This window comes from Euprymna scolopes, chromosome 11 (assembly GCF_053919585.1).
Source record: "Euprymna scolopes isolate OS-2025 chromosome 11, ASM5391958v1, whole genome shotgun sequence".
In the NCBI taxonomy this organism is placed as follows: Eukaryota; Metazoa; Mollusca; class Cephalopoda; order Sepiida; family Sepiolidae; genus Euprymna; species Euprymna scolopes.
Window position 1 is genome coordinate 59,339,504 of NC_136492.1, and position 24,320 is coordinate 59,363,823.

At 33.2% G+C, this 24,320-nt stretch overlaps 1 protein-coding gene across 13 annotated transcripts in view; it reads left to right on the forward strand.

Moving 5' to 3' along the window:
* The window catches only part of LOC145287867 (anoctamin-4-like), a 746,862-nt gene that overhangs the window by 283,408 nt on the left and 439,134 nt on the right, over nt 1-24,320 (forward strand). For all 13 annotated transcript variants that reach the window (XM_080135748.1, XM_080135749.1, XM_080135750.1 and 10 more), the window contains exon 2: nt 6,406-6,474. In XM_080135748.1, coding sequence (XP_079991874.1) covers nt 6,406-6,474 — 69 coding nt within the window. The remainder of the gene's footprint in view (nt 1-6,405; nt 6,475-24,320) is intronic.

Sequence of the window (24,320 nt, forward strand, 5' to 3'; positions counted from 1 at the left end):
TTTATAATCAATCACCTTTTAAGAGCCTATGGAATCCTTAAAGTGATGGAGTTAATTGGTCTAAAAATTTGGAGGCGTGCCTAAATAAAGATACTTTTTATTTGTGTAGTTGCATGTACAGAAATAAGAATGCTATAATGGATGTGTTATGCGAGTCTTATACATAAGCCTAGTTCCCATGACCTCTGTAAGATTAAATCTAGGCTGTATAGGGAGATGTCTGCAGATCAGGAGGCTTTTATGGTATAGTCACGTGGAAAGAATGGATGAAAGTTCTTGGGTCAGTAGATAGAGAAACGTTAAGGTAGCAGGTCCAGTTCATAAGAGGAGGCCAAGAAAAACATGGGAGGAAGTCATAAAAATAAACTTTAACGAAGGATACAAAGACCTGGCCAGAGATAGGTTTCTTTGAAAGTCACTTCGTCCAATGCATGCCAGTTCGTAAAACGGATGTTAAACCGAACATAATTCCTGGTTTATTAAAAATATACATGTGCTAAAATTTTTCAGTTATATATGAATGAATGGAAATGTATAAAAAGAATACGAAAAGTATAAAAGCTTATAACTTTTCTTTATTCGTTTTCAATTGGTGACGTGCAGGAATACAAAATATTATGAAAAAAAATTAAAAAACTTTTTTTATAAGTACATAATTTTCGACCGATCCTTCAGTCTTCATCGGATATATATATATGTTATATAAAATATATATAGCGGTTAAGCTATACTGAATATTCCGCGTTTCATCCACTCTAGGACTCTTCAGGCTTAGAGCTTACACATAAATTTATACTTTCGTATATATTAATTTTATGAGTAAATGAAGTGTGTGTATAATTTTTTTTATTGTATTTTTATTTAAATCCCCCTGAAATCTGTTGATTCTATCAATGGAATCCATTATTTGTTAAATAGTTAAGTCTAGTATTGGAAAATTGGTTGAGCATGGTCACAATTGAGAGATGGCATATTTAAAATAGTTAAGCAGTTAATGTTTAGCACTGGGGTTGTAAAGACATTCTATTCTAAGTTTTGCTTGTACTATTGCTTAGAAAAGGTTGATATACAATATTCTAGTTCTGTTTTTTTAAGGTATGCTCCAGGATAAAAACCAACATTTTTACTATTGATAAACGATAAATTACATATCGGAAATTTGACTATTTGGGTTCTTCGGACTACTGTTCTCATCTTGAGTGTTATTTGCACAACTTTTTGGCCATTGTAACCTCATCTTTTCGGGTGTATCTTGTTGAACTCTGGGAATCTGCATTGAATTTTAAATAGAATCCTTTATTTGATTCACTAAGTAATTTGCAATTGTATATTGAGTTTTGTCCACACTTAGGTTACATCAGTCAAAACGTGAAAATAACATTCAAAATGAGGTCTGTAGTCCGAAAAATTCAAATAAGAATAATCTATTATCAAAACAAATATTAAAAAATCAAGGATATTTCTTAGTCGTTTATAACTTCATATAACTGTTAGTTTCATATTAATAACTTTTTGGCAAAATTCAGTAAACAAGTTTGACGACTTTATTGTCGGCCTTTAAAAAAAAATTGCATTCCAAGTATCTGACATGAAATCTTTATTTAGAAATTTCAGTCTTGTTCAAATAAAACTATTTTGTTTGACAACCTGTAATTTTCTTCCTGAAAACCTGTATTTGTTTAATGCTCTATTTAATCAAATTACCTGAAATTTAAACCAGAATTAATTTGTCAAATTAAATCATTTCAATTTTTTCACAATGTAATGAAAATGTCTGTTCAAATTACGTCCTTCCTACCTAGGGTACACAATCTGGAAAGATGTCTGTCTTGGAGACTTTCTTTTAAAAAAATCTATCCATTGTCAGAGTACTTTCTGGAATCAAAGAAATTATTTTTTTAATGACTAGAGATTTTACACGTGTGCATATGTTTTATATCATTTTTGTAAAATTGAGTTGCATTCATATTCGCTTTAACATCTATTTTACATATGGCATGTATTGAACACTCACTTTTTTCTTTGTGCATGCATGTACCGGGAGATAGATATGATTAATGTCTGAGGGTGTACTAAAACTATTGGCTACTCCCTTCAGCGTTCGTTGAAGGTAAGAAAAGGAAACTCCAATACGCTAGTTTACTCCTCACATAGCTCCAATCATAAAAACAGACGTTTATTTAAACATCTGTTTTCCCAATCAGTAATCCACAGCAAACAAACAAGGGAGATCACTCTAAGAACTTAACACACAGAACAGAGCTCCCTTTATCTTAATAAAAAGGAAAAGAATTTAGCATGATATATCTGCAACGATTGTTCCAAAGATGTAGACTTGCTCTTTGTGAGTTAAAGTGGTATTCATTTGAAAAGTGAGTTTGTTTCTGTAAATCATTTTTTTTGTCTCCTGACAAGGGAGGGATTCGGCCTCATAGTTTACTCCCATTCGTTTGTTCACTTTTCTCAATCATGCCTCGAATTTTTTTTTGAAATTTTGCGCAAACATTAGTCATGGTGGAAGTAATTTTTTTTTTTTTTTTTTTTTTTTTACCTCTTAGAGGAGTACCTCGTATGCTCGGCTTGTTTTCACTTTAAATAATGATACCTTTTGTGTGAAACTTTAACTTGGGCAAGCAATGAAATGCTTGCCCATGCGTTTGTAGCCATTTGATTGCACTCTCCATGAAACACACAAACACCTACATAATAGAATGTTTTCATTGTTCACATGGACCTGTGGCACAGGGTTCAATCCTTAGTATAATTGGGAATATAACTAGTCTATTAAAAATGTGAAAGTTATAGCCGTTGACTTGGAATGAATGCTTTGTCAAATTGGTGGTAGAATATGGTTAAATGTATGCCTATTTTTGCATTAAATACCAATTGATCACTAACTGTACATCGAACGGATACCATAACACTTAATTGCACCTCTTAACAATTTCGACTAAATTGGCTCAGTATCTTCCCAGAAATTGAAACAGACTAAGAAAAATATAATATACATAAAAAATTACTGAATACTTGTATACAATCATAGCTGACAAAATGAGAACAATCTATCTCATGGATTAAATAAAGCGTTCAGTTTAAAATTCAGTACAGATTCCAGAGTTTAACAACACGCATCTGGAAAAAAACAGTCGACGATTATGTAAGTTGAAGCATGAAAATAACTTCAACAGTAGTCCAAATAATCGCTAGAAATATTTCTTTAGTGTAAGATTCTAAGAAAACAACCTCCTGTCATGGATGTGTCAGAAGCAGATGTCATTAAATTATTCCCTGCAGAAAAAATTGAACCGATCAATATTCACTCGAGCCTGTAGAACGTTTGAGACTAATACAGCTGATGTCAGCACAGTTAGATGGGTTCGTCGATTTCAGTGGCGACAGTTGTTACAAAGTACACTCCGCGCGCCCATGCAGTCACCACCCCAGCAGGGGCAGAAATGCAGTGAGAATGGTGTCTGTAGAAAAATAAATTCTAAAGAACAAAAGGTCGCCCGCTTTAATGACACCACTTCAGTCCTCATAGCTCTTCGACATTTTTTTTTTTTTTTTTTTTTTTTTTTTAGTTAAAAAAAAAAATAGACGTTACTTTTTGGAACGACTTTTGTATGTGTCTAATATCAGCTTTTTAAAATTTGCTCAAGGTTTCGAGTCAACAGCCATAACTTTGCCTGTTTCTAACATGATAAAAAGTTCTGTTAGTATATTTATTAGCATCTGATTTTAGTTTATTGCAAATTTACATTCTTGCATCTTATCAGTAATATAGAGAACCAATTTTCAACCGGTATATTCATGCGTGTGTAGTTATTGTTTCCTAAACTAGACCATTTCAACTTCCATCTGTCATGTTTGCAAAATTAATGAGCTTTTAATTGATGGTGCTGTAACGTCTGTAGTCATCTGGGTGGTTCTTGGGAATAGGTTATAGCATAACAATGATTCTATGAATAAATGAAGGATTTTAAAAACGCTGTAATGTGTTTTCCACGGCCTCTGAGTGGACTTCAATTATGAATGGATTATAGAAAACCTTTTTGAATGAACGAAAAAGACTCCATTATCTTCTCACCAGCTTAAAAAAAAATTACTATTTACATCACTATCTATTTATTATATATAGCATATTAAATCTCTGACTCCATATGCAAGTAAGTTAGCTAAAATGGCCAGTTAAGCAGACATTATAACCTTGTGATGAATTAATAATGGTTATTGATCAATTAATTTTTTTTATGTCGATTGCTAGATTTTATTAAACACTTAGAATTAATAAAAATGAGTAAAATTAATGTATTTGGACGCCAACCAAACTTAGATATTTTTTAGAAAATATTGTCACTTTAAAAATTTAAATGCATAACAATATTTTTTAAAAGCCAAGAACTTTTCTTTTTTTTTTTTTTTTTTTTTAATAAAAATTTATCTGATACCAGCAGGGTGATCAGACGTTGCCCGGGTTTAAATGATCAACGAATGTCTCACACTCCCATATTTTTATAGTCATCAAAATCGGCAAAATCACAGTTTTCAATCAAATTTATCGAGTGCCTACTATGGTGCACCAGGAGGAAGCTCATATGCCTCTCGTGACTTTTTTTTTTTACATAGGCATCACCACTTATCAAGGCCAAGAGGCTACTCGAGGATAAGGGTTAACGATACATTGTAATCTACATTACACTGTAGAGAAACTAATGTTGATTTCATGTTCTATATAATAGCTTGAAAGTTTAAAGTGCAAAAGTAAAGTATTGTATTTCAATTGTGCTCTAAAAAGAAGCCTTCATTTCGAATGTGTCTCTATCATATCAAAAATCTGTTTATTTTCTGTCGAGCCTTTCGGCTTGTGTGATAAAACTTCTTGGATGCATTTGTGATGTTAGGCTATGTAAGCTGTCAACTTTGGTCAAAATCACCTGTTCCTTCCTTCATCAGATTATTTGGATTATCGATACTTATAAAACATTCAGATACAAAATCTATTTAAGAACACTGCCAGGCACATAAAGTACGTTTGTGTAAAATTTCATAAAAATCGGCCAAGTCATTTTCTAGTCTATAGGGAGCGAACTTGTAGACTTTCAAGACAAGTTCCTTTTTATATAATAGTAAAGGTAGAGCTAAACAAGCAAGTTTTTTGGATAATAGGCCTTTAAGCGACATTGTCAATAACTTTGGATATTAAGATCTTTCTATGAGCAACAGTCCTTGAGATGTTAATTAAACCATTTAAAGTCTCTTAACCTGCAACGTGTGGCTTATGTGCCAGGGATTTTCCTTCTGGCCCCCCAAACCAACAGAGTATAGGCCATTGTTAATACGACATAATCACATTGACAAATCAGTTTGTCAGATAACCAAAGTTAAGCAACATCGAGCTTGGTTAGTACCAGGTGGGTAACCATTTGGGAATTCTAGGCACTGTATGAGCTCTCCGCTTATCTCGGCATTTGTTTCCAGTCGTCCTGTACGCACTTCACTTGGCACTGGTATTAAGCAATGTCTACTCAGGAGAGGTGTGGTTGGAGATTGCACACCTCCTGTCACAAAAATTTCATGCGCAGGCACCTCTTTGTGGGTATCCATAGTCTGTTAAAGACTGAAGGAGCCTGCCTCCCCCCCCTTTTTTTTTATAGGCCATTGGTAATGGCTTTTCTCTGTTGGCTAAGGTATGGCTTTAGTCCTGTGCAGTTCTAGGTCAATCCTTTCAGGCTTTGCCCTCTCCTATTCTGGTTAATCATCTAAGGCGTCACGATTTGAGAACACCAATCGGACTACCCAGATGATTTTGCAGACTAGAGTGCTCTTTCTCTTTAGTGCTGGCTTTTCCTATTCCACTTTCTGACTCTTGTGTCGCATCACCCTATCATGGTAGGAAGATAATGTGACAAGGTTATAAGAAAGATAATAGCATTAAAAAAAAAAAATTCATTACACATTTGATTATTAGAATTAATAAAATGGACATGTTTTTTTTTTCTCATTTTACTTTCAAAGTGATGTCGGTTTGAATTTATTGTCAGTATCTGAAGTTTTTATGCTGACTGTTCTTGTTGAAAAGCTGGAATGTAGTCTCTCCTTTAAAACATTGAAATTTGAATATGAAGAATTCAGAAGCCAGACAAACGATGTTTAATTTACTTACATTCTATGGAGCATTTCAAGAATAGCATAAATGCTTACAAAATACCGACCTTTAAAGTGTGTGGGAGGAAGGGAGAATCCAGTCTCCCCCCTGAAGAAGTGCATTATGTGTGCAAATTTAAAATTTTCCGTTACTTGATCTCTTGTGCTGTTCTCTTTTTAATAGACATGATTTTCCTCTTTCTTTAAAGATGTATTTTGTTACCTGAATTTTATGTTGATGTATTTTTTTTTTCATTGCAGCAGTTGCACCTGCTTCTGATGAGATTATTCCTGCAAGACCTCCTCCCATAGGATTCGAAGCCCTCCAAGGTATGTTCACATGTAAAAGAGAAAAGTATTTTTATTTACAATTTTATGAATGAAAATTTAATTTACAAAAGGAACGTAAACTGAAGATATTTGATGAACCACCTACATTAATATTCTTTGCGAGAACATGTTGACACCCATTTTGGGAAATGGAAATCCTTTATGGGTCAATGGGGAGTGTAGAAATAATTAACTACTGCATGCTTATCTTTTATTTATTTATTTTTTTTTTTACTCTTTCTCTGCAAAAAGGAGTTGAGCCTCTTGGAATTGATGGCTAAGAATCTGATAAAAGGGAATATCTCAAACGCACATTCCTTTCATTTGGCCATTTATTCAATGGCCACATGTCGCCTTTAAACGACATTTGCATTTCGTCATCACAATCCTAGATTAAAACATTTAATTGGTCCCTCGACAAAGGAGTGATTGGTCCTAATAATTCACTCCCGTTCGTTTGTTGCGCTTTTCTTAATAACCATGCTTCGGATTTTAAAACATTTTGCACAATCATTAGTCATGGTAAAAGTAAATTTTTGCGAGAACAGATTTTCCGAGATAACTCTGGTTGCCCCTCCCAGAGAGCATTATAGGAATAAAATTGTTCCAAATCATTCGTCTGTTTGCACTTTCTCAATAACCACACTTTGGATTTTTGGAAATTTTGCACAAATATTAGTCATTGTGAAAGTAAATTTTTCACTCGGAGGGAGACCTCGCATGCTCGGCTTGTTTTTATGGCATATTAACTATATTTTTAATGTTGGAGCTATTTATGTTGATAAAGATTTTTATTCATAGCTTTCATTTAATACTTTGTGTAGATCTGGATACACTTTCATGTTATATCCAAGATTTTAATGCTTAGCTTTTAGTCTTATTTTTTAATCTTATTTGTCTAGGTCGATTTCTTTTTCGCGTTCCATACTTGTAATCCAGTAATCAGACTCCAGTTTAGGAACTCTAAGAGATATGGAGTTTTCCTTTTGTTGCCATTATTCCAAGTTGATTCAAAGCTGGAATGGTAGTGTTGGTCAGATCATGTTTAAACCGTATATGGAACTCTATTGTTTTCAGATAATCTATTTGCAAAATATAAACCTACAAACATGATATACACATAAATTTATATCTTCAACTACTAGTTACTGAAAATGCCAACAAATATTTGAAGATATGAAGAAATTTAAGCATATTTTTTTACCAAAATGACTGGATTCAGCACTAAATTACCCGGAAAGTGTGTGTGTGTGTGTGTGTGTGTGTGTACATTTTTGGACATCTCTCCGTACAAGACATGAAGTAACTTGCTATAAGGACTTTTTTTTTTTTTTTTTAATAAAAAAGATATACTTTAAGGTCATACATTAGGTAATAAGATGGGAAGATTCTGAGCCAGTAAACGGCAATTCTTCTCACTTTATGGAATATGAGGACCAAAAGACAATAAGGGAAATGAGTTACGTGGCTGCCTGAAGTATGCCATAAAACAAAACGCAACCAAACTTTGAGTACTTGGAGGGGGAGTAAATATGCCCGTTTATTTAAATCCCCAATGTAAAATGAAAGCGATCTCCTGCCCCCCCCCCCCTTCATTTGTTCTCGTTCAAGGTGTTTGACAGAAACAGTTCATTTTAAGTTGGGTAAGTGATTTTACAGAAATTGGCTTACATTTTGTTCCATTAAAAAAAAAAACAAAAAAAAAAAACTTATCAAACTTTACAGGAAGAGACACTCTTCAACTTATTGATACTAACTCCCTATTCTATTTATTTTTGGCTATATCTCCTCACAATGTTAACGTTAACAATAAAAGCAGATTTATTCGATACCTGAAGAAAAAAAAAACTTGTACTGTATAAACCGATTAAACCCTTCCCAACATCTTTACTGGCCTAGTTTTAACTTTTTGTTTAATTTGGTGAAAATTGTTTAAAAATAAACCGTACATATTTCTTAAAATATCTATTTACAAAGCGAGGTTGTAGTGTAGTAAATAGTAACGGTCAACTGATTTGTTAATGTTTATACGTTTATACAAGGATGCATAAAAACACGTGTTAGCCTTATTGTGAAGTGTTCTGTGTCCTGTGTATTCCTATGCCAAGATATTAGTCCTTGTGCATAGGAAAGTAGTTCCTGCCCAGTGATATTACCAAGGTAGACATGAAAATTTTTATTTCAATAAGATAAATGTTCATATCTTATTGAAATAAAAAAAATGTTCATATCTTATTGAAATAAAAAAATGTTCATATCTTATTGAAATAAAAAAATGTTCATATCTTATTGAAATAAAAAAATGTTCATATCTTATTGAAATAAAAAAATGTTCATATCTTATTGAAATAAAAAAATGTTCATATCTTATTGAAATAAAAAAATGTTCATATCTTATTGAAATAAAAAAATGTTCATATCTTATTGAAATAAAAAAATGTTCATATCTTATTGAAATAAATAAAAAAATGTTCATATCTTATTGAAATAAATAAAAAAATGTTCATATCTTATGAACATATTTTTTTATTTCAATAAGATATGAACATTTTTTTTTTATTTCAATAAGATATGAACATTTTTTTTTTATTTCAATAAGATATGAACATTTTTTTTTTATTTCAATAAGATATGAACATTTTTTTTTATTTCAATATCTTATTGAAATAAAAAAAAATGTTCATATCTTATTGAAATAAAAAAATGTTCATATCTTATTGAAATAAAAAAAAATGTTCATATCTTATTGAAATAAAAAAAAATGTTCATATCTCATTGAAATAAAAAAAAAATGTTCATATCTTATTGAAATAAAAAAAAATGTTCATATCTCATTGAAATAAATAAAAAAATGTTCATATCTCATTGAAATAAATAAAAAAATGTTCATATCTCATTGAAATAAATAAATAAAAATGTTCATATCTCATTGAAATAAATAAATAAAAATGTTCATATCTCATTGAAATAAATAAAAAAATGTTCATATCTCATTGAAATAAATAAAAAAAAATGTTCATATCTCATTGAAATAAATAAAAAAAAATGTTCATATCTCATTGAAATAAATAAAAAAAAATGTTCATACAAATCTCTGTTCAGCCAACTCCTAAATTGTATGGCTTAGGACCAAGTCCTAATGCTAAGAAATATCATGAGAAAGGGGAAATAGTTTAAAGATGATTGGTTGTGCCCCTCCTGCCACCCCAAATTTGAATGATCATCACCTCCCATCTGTTTCTGTACACGTCTTCCTACATCACATAATTATTGATAGTTCTAGTTCACTTTTACCCCTCCTCGTTAATATAATCTCATCTGAAGTCTCTCTCCGCTTCCTCTATATCTTGCCTTCAAAAGACAAATATGTAACTTACAATGATGCCATTTGTTACTAGTGTCCAGTTGTAAAACCTGAATAGCTCGATATGGAATAATGCACTCAGGTCTGTGTACCAGTGTCCAAACTTGAAAATTAAACTGTAATATTGAGATTGGCAAGTCGATTTTTGTGACTGTACAAGGCACTTGCTAACCAAGCTTAAATGTAATACATCTTTGTATTTTGGAGATTTTAAATTTATGATTTTATTTTTTCATCTAAGTCCTATAGACAAGGTAATGCTATGAGAATTGAGAAATTTGATAAATATTGGATGTTTTCCTCAATTAAAAACTGCAAACAATATAATTACGTTTCTGAATCTTTGAGATCAGAATTAGTTATTCATATTTAGATTCTTCGGACTACTGTTCTCCTCTTGAATGTCATTTTCACAATATTTTGGTCTATGTAAGACTACTCAAATAAGCAGCACATATACTGGTAGGCAATCAATTACTAAGTAGACCTAGTAAAGAATTTAACATGAAAACTGTTAATTATAAATAATATACAGTAATAAGCAAACAATAATATCTAGTTATATAACTAGAAATAAAATAGGTTTAAAGCTCCTTAAATTAGTACTAGAAGTGTTTGAAAGGACTCATGGCATAGTGGTTAGAGTACTTGGAAAAATTAATTGTAAAAGTTACCATCTCTTGATGGTTGAATGTTCAATTCTCATTGTGGGTGCGAAATAGTTAGGACTTCTATCTAGTTATGACGAAATGAGAGCATGCTAACCCCCCCCCCCCCCAATGAAGTACATAAATGGTTCCATTAGAAATTCTGTTCTAATTCCAGAGTTCGACAAGATGCACCTGAAAATGAGAACAGTCGTCTGAAGAATATGAATATAATGACGTACTCTAACGTTTGAAGATGTATAAAATGAATCTAAATTGCCTTTTCAACACTGGACCATGAATTGATGCCTTGCTTTCTGATGCTTGATCTTTGTGAATTTCTTTGAGTCTGTTTTGTTAGATTTTAAATATCTTTTATTTGATTTACACTCTAAATCAATTCATTATAGGGTCAACTTTTTATTCGAGTTTTTTAAAATAAAATTTGTCTTCAATTTCGGATGTAATAAACATTCTTTTAAAACCGGATCATTTTTAGCATAAACCATTATAAGGTTTACGTGATCTGAATGAATGAAAAATTAAATTGTATAAACAGCTTCATGAAATACTTAGTTCAGAATTTACCAAAATACAATTTATAAATAAAAACTTCCTGATATTAATTATCTGTAATTAAAAAGCTCCACTCTGAATGGTAAGTAAACTTCCCATGCCTTCCCGATTCCATCCCATATCTGCCCGAAATATTTCTTGAATTCTTTGAAATATGATAAACAAGCTGAGGTTTCTATTTACATGTTAAGTATTTTATTAATAAAAAAAAAATTGAGAAAAGTTGACAAGGAAAACTTAATTTTTTTTTTTTTTTTTTCTTTTTAGTTGAATAAATATCCTAAACAGAAAAACAATTAAAATAGTATCAAAATCCAATGTAATTCAGAATTAGTTTTGTAAATTTTTGTTCAAAATCTGTTGCTAACTTAGGTTATAGCAGTTAACATTTTTCTCTTGCATAGAGCAGCCATATTGAAGTTGTTTGGTCACATGATAATCAAACTCCTGGGCATAGTAATTCTGACCATCTTTTGAAGGACTAAATCCAAATCTTTAGGAATTTGCAGGAGAGGAGATAGCTTCCAGGCACCCATAAAGAAAGACTTCCTCTCTTCTGCCCCTGTCAACTTATCAACGGGCAAGACCATTTTCACTTGAAGATATATTGCTGAAAAAATACTTTTGGTTGTATTATTACTACATTTATTTTAACTTTCGGCAACCTACCCCCAACAGTGCATATTACTTAAATATATCTCTAGTGTTTGTAGAGGGGCCTTCTTTTTCGTTCGTTTGATCCTTATCAGATTTTAGTTGGTCTTGTAGTCTGTCAAGATTGGTTCCTATTAAATTGGTGACCCGATGTGATATGGTTATCTGATTTATTTTATAATAGCCCCCTCCCATTAAAACGTCTTCAACATGAATATACTTTTTCCTAATTGTTTTAATAGACCATTCACTTTATACTTAAATCTGTACTTAATTTATTTTCTATATATATATTTTTTTAATTTGTATCTTTTAATCCGCTCCCACATTTTTATGCTCAGTGACTCTTTATTCGCCATTCAAAAAAAAAAAAAAAAAAAAAAATCTGGCATAATTATCTTTGACACTCATCCCTCTTATTTCGATTCCTCAAAACGGAAAAACGTTTAATGGAAATTTTCAAATTGGATTTCATGTTCAATATCATTCTTTCAATAGCATAAAGCTAAATATGATAAAAGGAAACTTGACTAGTTCATAATGATTTTATGGGAAACACCAAAAACGATTTAACAATTTTCAGAAATCAATTGCATTTCTATTCATTTCTGATTAAAATTATTTGACATCATCAAATATTTCTCACATTAGTTGGACACACACACACACACACACATATATATATATATATATATATATGTTAGGACTAGTGTAGATTCTTGGGAGCAAACTGATTGCAAGAGATTGACTTAGCAAAATAATTTTCCAACGAAAATCTTTGGATTAAATTTTCTTTTAAGGTTGGAAAACTTCCAGGATGTGTGTGAGTCATCAAAGACTAAATCTTTAACAAAGCAAAACTTATAAAGAAAAGCTCAACACTATTAAGAGGAGCAAGCAATATTAAAGATGAGGGGTAAATTACATCTAATTTTATCATTAGAACAATAAGGAAAAGTAAAGTTGAAAATTAAGGGGAAAAAAAACTTTTAGGTCATGGCATTTCGAAGCTAAATGCTTCTCAAAAAAAACAAAAAAAACAGAATTATGCAAAAATAGAAAAACAATCTTAATAGCATTTTAGGAGCAAAGTGTAGTATCTGTTGTCATGCAGTATTTCACCTTTTCTGATCTCAATCGGTGGAGAAGTCTTAGATTGAGGGAATTTTTGTTTTTGTTCCTATCCAGAGTGCCCTTTTTTTCTTTTTTTTTTTTCTATTTTTTTTTTATTTATTTTTTTTTTTTCTATTTTTTTTTTATTTATTTTTTTTTTTTAGCTAGATTTTCCCCGTATTAAAAACCGACCTGGTGTGTAACTCTGTCCTCGTGGAGAGGCAAGTAAATAGGAATATTTTGATATTTTTAATATTTTTCTAATCCATTTCCTTCATTTTCAGATCCTCTTATTTTTATCTATTTTCGTATATTTCTGTATCCCTTATTTACTGTTTCTATCTCCTCTCCTTTCTTATGACCTTAAACTATATCCGATGGTGAGACCCCAGCTTGCGGGCTTTGGGGAGTGTGGAGCCAACCTTTAATTGCCATTGCTCCCAGGTCCATTCTGACCCAGAGTGGTAGTACCTGTTAGGGTCCCAACTATGGGTTAAATAGAAACCAACTTGCAAAAACAAATATATTCTATTAAAAAAATTTTCTTCAAAATCACCGGATTCGGCATTAAATAACCTGAAAAGGGTTGATATGCCGTAAAACAAAAACAACCAACCTCTCCTTTCTCCACTTCTCATTTCCTTTTATTATTGGCTCTTCTTTAATGACCCCTATTTTTTCATAAATAGCTTATATATTTTTTGTACTGTTACCTACATAGGTACTACCCTTCCGATTTATCTTTTATGTTGTACCTACTTTTAATTACTTTATACCATATTATCCTATTCCTTCATTCTCATTTCAGATTTAAATGTTATCAAGCCAGTTTTTCTATATTTGCATCTTGTATAACTCTGTCCCTTCTCTCATAAGCATTTAACTTCGAAATGCCATTGCCTACATAGGATTTCAATTTTTCCTCCTTTTACTTATTGTCTTCATATAAAGTAATAACTCTTATTCCTCATCTTTCGTTCAATATATATTGAAGTTATCTATGTACAAGTTTCACTGTACAGCTCGTCAGCATAGTTCAACTGTTCTAGCACTATAACGAACCATAGGTACCATGACCGTGTGCATATACTGTTACGCTATGGACACCAGTTGAAATTGTGTTAATATCGCTTTAGTTATGCCATTTTTTTTCCCTTAATCATTAAATATTCGGTATATATTAGCGCCTCCTTTCTTGGAGATCAGGGAAGTGCAGTGAAACTTGTACACTTATAACTGTTTTATAAGGGCAAACTACTTCCGTAATCTCCTAGGAATAGGACGCTAATATCGAATATGGTTAAAAAATCAACACGCACGCATATATATATATATATATATATATGATTGCAATGTCTTGTCAGACGAGTGGCACTACCCCAGACACTTAGTCCATGAGCCCAAAAATGACTTCCATCGCCACAGGACCATTTTTATAGACAAATCTCTGAGGGAGTATCTATACACAGATGTTAGTCTTAGCTTTGTACGACAGCTAAGTCTCTCTCAGTTCAAAATGTTGAGATCCAGCAGCAAGTTAAACTGTAGACCAGCTTAATGCGGGTACTGGTCTCCCACTTTATGGTTTTTTTAAAATCAGATTTGCTTCTCTTCGAACGTAAGCCTTCACCCCAACACACACATACATACACACAAACACACACGGTGCTAGTAAGCTGTTGACCCCGAAAAAGGGTTCATTCGCCCTTTGGAAGGTCTTGTTTTTAATCCTGCAAGGAGACTAGCCACCCTCCTCACTAAACAAGTTTGGTGGGGGAACTAGTTTAGTCGCCGGTGACCCGACTATGAGGCAGGTAGTACTGGGTTACATGGTACCAGTAGCATATGACATGACCTGACACACACACACACATATATATATATGATGTACTTGGTGTTAAAAAAAAAACTGGGACATGGTAATTATATATTTTTCTAAACAGTTTAAGAAAAAAAACTTAAGATCGAAACTGAAAAGCTAGACAGTCAGTCAATGTAAACGATTCGTTCATACATAGTTGTGAATCAGCTTGCAGACAGATAAAAATCCCATGACTCTTACGTACCAATTTCTTAATTTTGACCCATTAGCAGCCCTTTTCTCCGGATGAAAACTGATCAAGTTTTCCACGTGTCTGAATACACTATATACCAAATTTCAAGGATGTAGATAAAAAAATTTGTTGACTATGTAGGTTGAGAAGTGTCCTCACGCATTCTCACACACGCATATATAATATATATATATATATATATATATATATATATATATATATATATATATATAATGTAACTAGAAAACGACACATTGAGTCGCCCATTATTCGAATCGGAAATTGTTTGCAAAGGCAGTTAAATATGAAGACAAATAAAAAGAAAACTGAGTCGCTTTCTGCTTTGATCTTTCATTCTATAGGTATGGGTATTAAAATTATTATATTTTCTTTTTATCATAATCTTATTTGCTTTCTTTACCTTTGACTATTTCTACACTTTGAAACAAAAATAATGGGTCAGCAACGTGCAGAAAGACTAATAAAAGTATAATATAGTAAATAATATCAGTAAACTAATTGCAAATTGCAGCTTACAGGATAGAACAATAAAATTGTTACCCTAGAGAATACACTACAGCTTTATTTTAAAACTTAAAAAAAAAAATCAATTCAGGTAACTTTATATAGTAGAACTAATATCTATTCAATGTAGTTGCCTTCAGCCTCCATTACCGCCTCTCTGTGGGTCCGGAACTGGGAGCACGCCTTTTCCACAAGTGCTAGTGGGAGCTCAGCGAATACTCGGCAGATGGCTTTGGTGTTGTTCTCAACGTATGACCAAATAAAGTAGTACAGCAGGGGGGGGGGGCGGTGATATAAGGGTACAAAATCGTAGCACTCCTTCTGAAGCCAACCCTAGGTCTCTTTGAATTTTTTAATGTCAGCGATAAAAACTTTAAGCATATATAAAAAATTTGCTCATAAATTTTATAATGAAATGCAAACGTTTGTGTAGCTCATTTGCCTGTGTGTGTGTGTGTGTGTGTGTGTGTGTGTGTGTGTGTGTGTGTGTGTGTGTGTGTGAGAGATGTTTGTAAAGTTTTAAGCACTCAACTGCTGTCAGAAAACAGTGGTAGGAAAAATAACCACTTCACCACTGGGTGTCACTAAAAATGTCCCAGATTTTGTGTAGTTGATATGACAATTTTCAAACGTCAACAAAACTGAAACCAAAGTATTTTAGAAACGCCCATTGTTACATATTTTTATGTTTTCCTCCTACTGTTATCTTCAAGCAATTGAACACTTAAAATCCCACCAATGGGGAGGGGTTATTGGATTTACCTTGTATTTTTTTCTATTATATATATCTTCACACAGTATAACATGAGATAACAGATAAATATATCTAAAAAGTTATGGTAAAAAGACATTGTAACACTAATTTTAACATATATTCTACTGTGCAATATATTGTTCACACTTGATAGCCCAAGTTTTTTTAAACGATTTCTATCTTTGACCATGTACTGAATTTTTATTTTATTTTTTTAATTATTTGGAATTTCTTATAATATTCTATCACAACTTTTTTGACTTCATTGTTTACAAACTTTTACAAAAGTAATGTCTTGAACCCCACCCCACCCTTCCTCCAGTCTAGCTTTATCTAAGCTTTCCATGCACGTGACCCAGTTTCGGGGGGGGGGGGTCTTGAACATATGCATGAAGTTCAATAAAATACAAATGAAAACATTTTATTTTTTATTATATTAGACTTAAAAAGCTTAATTTCAAAGAGACCAGGTCATGTAAGTTGTTTTAAATGACATAAATGATCTCAACGTCTGAAAGTGTTTGGTTCATTACAAACATTTAAAAGTGCAAAAACTATATGTAAATGTCTAACATTTCAAATCTTATTCCATTTTGTGTGTTTGGCTTAATAGATATTACAGTAGTTTTTGTGATAGGCTATGCAAAGTCAAAATCTTGTTGGATTCTTGTAATTTAGAGAACTACAGTTGTAAAACTATGAACTTATCCAAATTTATGAGTGAAATTACATGTTTAATTGTATACAAATAACTTAATAACTGTATGACATTAATCTCAAAGGCTATTAAAGAATGTAAAATTTTAATTACAAAACTCTATGGACCGTCCGGACTTGCTTGCCTGAATCTTGTAATAATTTTACCAAGAATTCATAGTTTTGGTTTCAGTGTCGATTCTAGCTAATGGCATTCAAGTTTTTTTTTTTTCTTTTGAAATAACTTCTATATATTGGGTACAATCTATAGATCTATAAAAGTGAACGCGTCTGTGTATCTGTGTGTACATTTCCCTACGCAATAACTCTGTCAATTTTTAGTCTAGACTCGAAATTTGATATACAGGGTACTGAGATTTGGGAAAATCGATGTGATCGGTTTTCAGCCAGAAATTTGGTGATTAAGGGGTTAAAGTTCAACGATTTGACCTTTGAGAACTCTACCAAACTCCTCTGACAATTTTGGGTCTAAACACTTGAAATTTTAGATATGGGTTCCTTGGACATGGATCTAACTTAATAACTTGATTTGAGCCCAAAACAATAAATGTTAAGCGGTCAAAATAGGGGTCAAAGTTTTTTAAAAAATTGACTTTTTTTTTTTCTTTTTTTTTTTTTTTTCGCTCAACATACACCTCCAAACGCCGGGCTGAAATGCCAATATAATATATAATAATCGACAGAGAATTGACAGTATAATAATACATGAAATCTGCATAAAATAAAATATATTTAAGCGTATTTTACAACCAGGTAAGGCTAGGCACCTCTGCTGGTTTCTTTCAATATTCTTGGTGCTACCAGATAAGGCCAGTCTAAAGTTATTAGCTTCCTTATCAAACATGCACTTAACAATTGATGCTACTGCTCTTACCTTTCCCTTTGCAAAACTCAATTATGTTCTGCAATGCCAAAAACAAAACTTTTCCTCTACAAAACAACCAAATCAAACTATATGAATAAATATTTGAAGATATAAAGAATTTGAAGCATAACAATTTTCCCCAAATCCCTGGATTCGACATCAAGTAGATCCAAAAGCGTTGATATGCCATAAAACAAACAAATAAAATCTAAACTTTTCAGTATTATTTCTTAATTCAAAGAAAGAACACCTCCTTTCCATCTCATGTGCTTGCATTGAAGCAACCGCACCTTTCCTGAGCCATTTGTTTGATTCCAGTAGCACGGAGAAATCTTGTGCAACTGGGAAAATCACTGGAATAAGCAGGGAAAGAGTATAAGTTTTTTTTTTCTAGACTAGTTGTGTTACGCACAGGAGACCCTCTTCAGCTATGGATTAAATAATAGGACCTGTAGATTCATACCTTTCTCAAGGATTCCCTATGGATGGAAATAATGGTTACCACTTGAGTGTAAAGCAAAATTTATTTTTTCCATTCAAATTTGTTTTAATGATCAATAATTATCAATATCGTATACAGGTAAACAAATGAATTAAAATTTAATTTCTTACAGCAGCAACTATTTCTAATCCTGTTAGTATCAGACTGTTACAATCGATAGTGACTAAGGCTCAAATCTCGAGGGTTTTTTTTTTTTACATAGGCATCACCACTTATCAAGGCCAAGAAGCCACTCGAGGATAAGGGTTAAAGAGTGTACAGTAGAAATTGGACAATATAGTAATCATTAGTAAATGGAAATTCGGTAAATTTGTTAACAAGTGGAACGGCTGATCAAGAACTTGTTTACGTTAGACTTGAAGACAACCATATTGTAGTCAGCTGGAAAGCAGGAAAAGGGAAGACAATTCCACAGGCGTGCAGTTCTAAGAAAGAAGCTATGTTCATGGAATCTACGTTTAGGTTTAGGCACAGATAGTGGGTGAATTATTGATATTGTTTTCAGCTAAACGAGTGTTTGTGAAAGTTTGGCGAGGTGGGGGGATCATAGATTGGAGCTCAGTCGAACACTTTCCATGAAAATAAGGATACATCAGAGACAAACTCGCAACATCTCTTCTGTGAGAAAGAGGTTGCAGGGAAGAGAAAAGGACATCCCCTATGAGGCTACAAAATCTATTTTGAACTCTATCAAGGCAGGACAAGTCCTTTCTAGCAGCTCCTGACCAGATGTGGCAACAGTATTCTATCCTTGGACGTACCTGGCTCTTATATAGAGAATTACATCAGCAGTGAGATATCTACTGGATCGATAGAAGGATCCCACCATTTTTCCAGCAGCCTTGGCAACAGATTTGATGTACAAGTTCTATTTAAGATCAGGAGTAAAGGTCAAGCCCACAAGCTTGTCAAAACTTGAGGCCTCCTGAAGACGAGAGCCATTCATTTCAATTGATGCCAGATGTGGATCAGAACGTTGATGTAAAGAGAGGAGCTTGGTTTTAGATGCATTAAAAGTAACCAGTCACTACTTTCCCCATTGTACCATGTGCTCAAGATCATAGGAGAGAGAATCGGAGAGAACTTGGTCGTTTACGGTCTTTGATGTGCTACCATAAATGGTAGTGTCGTCAGCATAAATGTCTACAAATGATGTAAGGATGGGATTTGGAAGATCATTAATGTAGATGAGGAAAAGAGTTGGACCCAGGATGGACCCCTGAGGGACTCCAGCATTAATACTGTGAGCTTCTGATTTTTGCCCCTCAACTACTACTCTTATGAACCTATCAGAGAGAAATGATTTAATAATTAACAAATTTCCAGCTATACCATAGCTAGAGATCTTATGAAGTAAACCTTTATGCCATACCCTATCAAAGGCGTTAGATATGTCAAGGGCAATTTCCCTAGAAAGATTGCCTCCGTCGAGAGATTTGCTAATTCTATGAGATATAACTGTAAGCACATCTGCTGTAGATCTATCAGAATGGAAACCATATTGAGTGTCACTAAGGTTATTTTTGTTGAGATGTTTGATTACTTCTGTATTTAACAGATTCCAGCAACTTACTCATGACGCATAGGAGACTTATTGGCCTGTACTGAGAGGGGGATGAGCGATCACCTGAATTCTTAAATACAGGGTATACTGATGAGATTTTCCAGGGTGATGGGAAGCAATTCTCCTTAAGACAACGTTTAAACAGTTTTGTAAGTATGGGCGCTAGTTCTGGTTGAAGTTATTTGAGTACTATAATTGGAATACCATCAGGGCCAGTTGCTTTACTGGAATCAAGGTTTTTGATTAGCTTGGCAACATCACGTACAGATATATGTATATCACATAGTGTTTTCTGATACAGGAGGAAATATTGGGGGTTGGCGGCCTTGATCGCAAAGGGTAGAATTAGCTGCAAAGTTCTTGGCAAGGAGTTTGGCTTTGTCTGATGCTGACGAGATTACCTCAGGTCCATTGATGATAGTTGGGATAGAGCACATGCTTCTGTTCAGAATTCTGTTTGCTATTTGCCAAAACTGGTGGGAACCAAGCCACTGCTCAGTTACTTTTGACTTGACTGACTGAGCATACAACTCTTGCATTCTTTATTACTTTCTTGCAATGGTTGCTGGCAGTCCTGAAAGCGGCTTTAGTTTCCATACATCTATTACCTTGGAAACAGTGGAAAAAGTGATTTCTGTGCACAATGATTAGGATAGAATGCACACTTCTGGTCAGGATCCTGTTTGCTATTTGCTACGCTGGTGGAACCAAGCCGCTGCTCAGCTACTCTGGATTTGATGGACTCAGCATATAGCTCTCTTGCATTTTTTATTACTCTTTTACAGTGGTTGCTGGCAGTCTCAGTACATCTATTACGTTGGTAGCTATGGAAAAAGTGATTTCTGTGCACAATGGCAGCAGCACATTCTGGGGAGAACCATGGCTGGCTGTTAGGTTTTTGTTGGAATTTTTTGGATGGTATGAATCAGTCTATGCCTACAATTAACAATTCGGGCAGGTCTGATACTATAGAGGACACATCCTTTTTAAACATGGAACGCAGAGGTAGATCCGATATAAATGTACAGAAGCTATCCCAGTCAGCATTAGTGTATCGATATACTGTACGATGGAGAGGTATGTCTGGGGACTTATTACATTTTATTTTTATCTTAATTGATATAACAGTGGTCGGAAGATCCAAGAGGAGACAGAACAGAAACTGAACCTAGTTCAGGGGAAGTTGAGAAAAAGGTCTAGTAGACTCGCATACTGGCCGTCATTGTCGGGCACACGGGTGGGTTCGTGAACAATCTGAGTGAGGTCATAAGCAATGGAGAAATCATAACAGAACCTCCCCTCATCATCGGTCTTGTTTGATTGGGTCAACCATTCCACGTTGTGAACATTGAAGTCTCCACAGTCATGAATATTAGCTGAAGGATAAGCAGATAGGGCGTGGTCAATTTTCTCAGATATGCTTTTAAAGATAGTAACTCCGCTGTTGTCGGGGCGATAGAGAGTAAATATAAATGTAGTGTGAGTTAATGCAACCCGAAAGCACATATAGGGTAAGTTAGGATCTTCTCTGGAGATGTCTGTACCACATGGAAAGCCATCTTTAATATAGACACATATTCCATGCCCATGGCGATTTTGGAGGTCAGATTTAGAAGTTAAGAGTATCCTTTAATTGCAAACTCATCTAGGGAAATAGCCTGTCGAATGCCAGTTTCACTTAAAAATAAAAGGTCTGGTTTAGTCTCCTGTAATTGAGTTTCAACCTCTGGAAGGTTAGAATGTAGACCCCTGATGTTGGAGACATGGTAGTAGGGGTCTGTTGGAAGTTGGAGATATGGGTTTAATTATGTATTTTTTCTTGAAACTTTCATGATGAAATTTTAGAATTTGTGGACTAGGTCGTCAGATTTGCTTAGAGCAGGACAGAGAGGGAAATAAGAGAAAAAGAAACGAAATTTTTTTTTTTTTTTTGTAGAACATAAGGTAAAGCCGTAACAATTACCCACTAATGTGGCATCGAGAGGCTCCACCAGAAGCTACTGCATGGTCCAGAATCCATTCACCAAATGGCAATACAGCAGCCCCAGTACTTTTCACCTGCTGATAGGACAGCCTCCTTAGTGTTTAATCCAAGGTTCGAGTCCCTGACTATCAGGCGGATAACGTCAGCCCGGAATAAAACGTTTACCTCCAGCACCCTTACTAGTGACATGGCTACAAGGATAGACATAGAAACAGAAAATCTCCGCCATCTCTGCCGACTGTTCGCGCAAAATACTGCAAACCTAGAATACAGCTTTTTCTTCCTTTTGTCAGAAAAATCACTCATTTAAAAAATGAGGACTGAGGGACAAATAAAGAAAAGCGAGAGTAACGGGAGCTGCCTATAATGCATCCACAATGTGTTTTCTACTCCTCATTTAAAAGAAAAAAAAATTAAGTATTGTACTTAATAAAAAAAAAAAAAGGTTGATGCACTCGTCATCTAACCGAGTTGTGATACAGAAAAAACTAACCCAGCAGACCAAATCTGTAGTCTGCACCCATCATTGAAATCTTAAATTGTAATTGACTTTAGTTGTCAAAATAAGCCGCTTTTTGTACATTTTTTTTTTTTTTTTACTTGAATATTATGTAATATAAAATTCGCATAAATATGACCCAACCCATAATTGTGTTGCAATGTATACAACCTGAAATCAGTTCAATTACTGTTTTCTGCTTGAATACATGTATTACTGGGAAATCTGTATGTGCACATACTTGCGGGGAGCATAGGCACTGGAATGCATAGTATGTTGGGAAGTTTTTAACTGGGTTTTGGAGAGAAATCTGTTAGGAGTGAAGGGAACTGGATGTATGAAATGTAGGTCCTAAAATTGCCAGTAGTTAAGATGCTCATTCTGTCTCTTTACATGAATGTACCTAAAGTAAAAATGGCTATATAAACTGGATATACTTTGAGTACAACTGCATTCATAATTATTAGGAACCAACAATCCGATCTTAATCGTCACCAGACAGTGTCCCACAATCGGTCAGCAAGAATTCAAATTTCCGAATATGGTCATCTTTGCATACAAAGAAATAAATATCCATATACAACATTGTATAGTAGTAATGGCTACTACTACAGCGCTGAACTGTTCTCAAATTATTCATCTGGATTTTTTAGTACTGCCAGTTATGCAAGCCGTACACAATTATAATCTTATCACTGGCATCTTAACATCATTGGCTTCGACTTTTCAGTAAAAGTTGTGTTATTGAACAAATATATACCAGCAGATTGCCCGGCGTTGCTCCGTTGTAAAATATGCTTAAATATGTATTAATTTATACAGAATTCGTAGTTATTATAGGACCAATCCTTTATTGATTATCATAATATATAGTAGTACCCCTGGAATGGCTCGGTCATAAAATACACTTAAATATATCTTAATTCACACTGATTTCGAATTATTATAGAGCCGATTCCCTATTGATAATTATATTGTACCTGATATATAGTAATGTTAAAAAAGACTTGGATTCTTATCTTAATGCATGTGTGTGTACACACACACACATATATATATATATATATATATATATATATATATATATATACACACTTATGCTAATCATCAGCTAGGATCAAAACTAAAACATTCAGCACTCCAACATTACACCTGCCAAGTTCCAATTTTTTTCAGTTTTGACCCCTTAGCAGCTATTTTTAGATTAAAATCAAATTTTTTCCACAGGTCCAAATCCACTGTTTGTAGATAAAAAATTTACAGTTTGGTAAAGACTGCTTAGCACGCATAAATTGTGTTTATTACGATAACGTAATTTAATGTTTATATGTACATTATCAGGATTTTTTTTTTTTTTTTTTTTTTTTTTTTTTTTAGAAATTATTTAAATTGTAGCAAATTTAATAAAACTTTACCTTTTTTTATTTAAAGTTTTTTTTAGTTATAGTTAAAATAGAATTTTAAGCCAAAAGAAATATCAATTTTTTATGGGAGACAGTTTTTGATTGTCAAACCATACATGTATTTCCTAAAGAAGTATCAGAAAATTATGCAGAGAGAAGACGAGCGTGAAATATGCTTTAGAGCATCTATAAACCCTCATCTCATTGATGTTCTGTCTTTATCGAACTGATAAATAAATCTATATTCACACTCTTTTGATCAGTCAATTTTTTTTATGCATGTGCTCCACCTTAAATGTTGAGCTTTTTATCTTGATAGTCTCCATTTAAAGAATCCTTTCTTATCTTAATGTGTGTGTGTGTATATATATATATATATATATATATATATATATATATATATATATATATACACTTATGCTAATACCGAGTTAACGTTCATTTCCTCAATGCTTTTCTTTCAAAATAACTATTCTGAAATTAAGAAATATTTTACGTTCAAAAGGAACTGTTTTAGCTATTCTAATTAGCTGTAATTTACAATTAACTCTGTGACATCGCTAACTACGTGTCTATCACTGTGTTTTTCATCCCTTACTCACAATCTAAGACTTTTGTTTTGCTA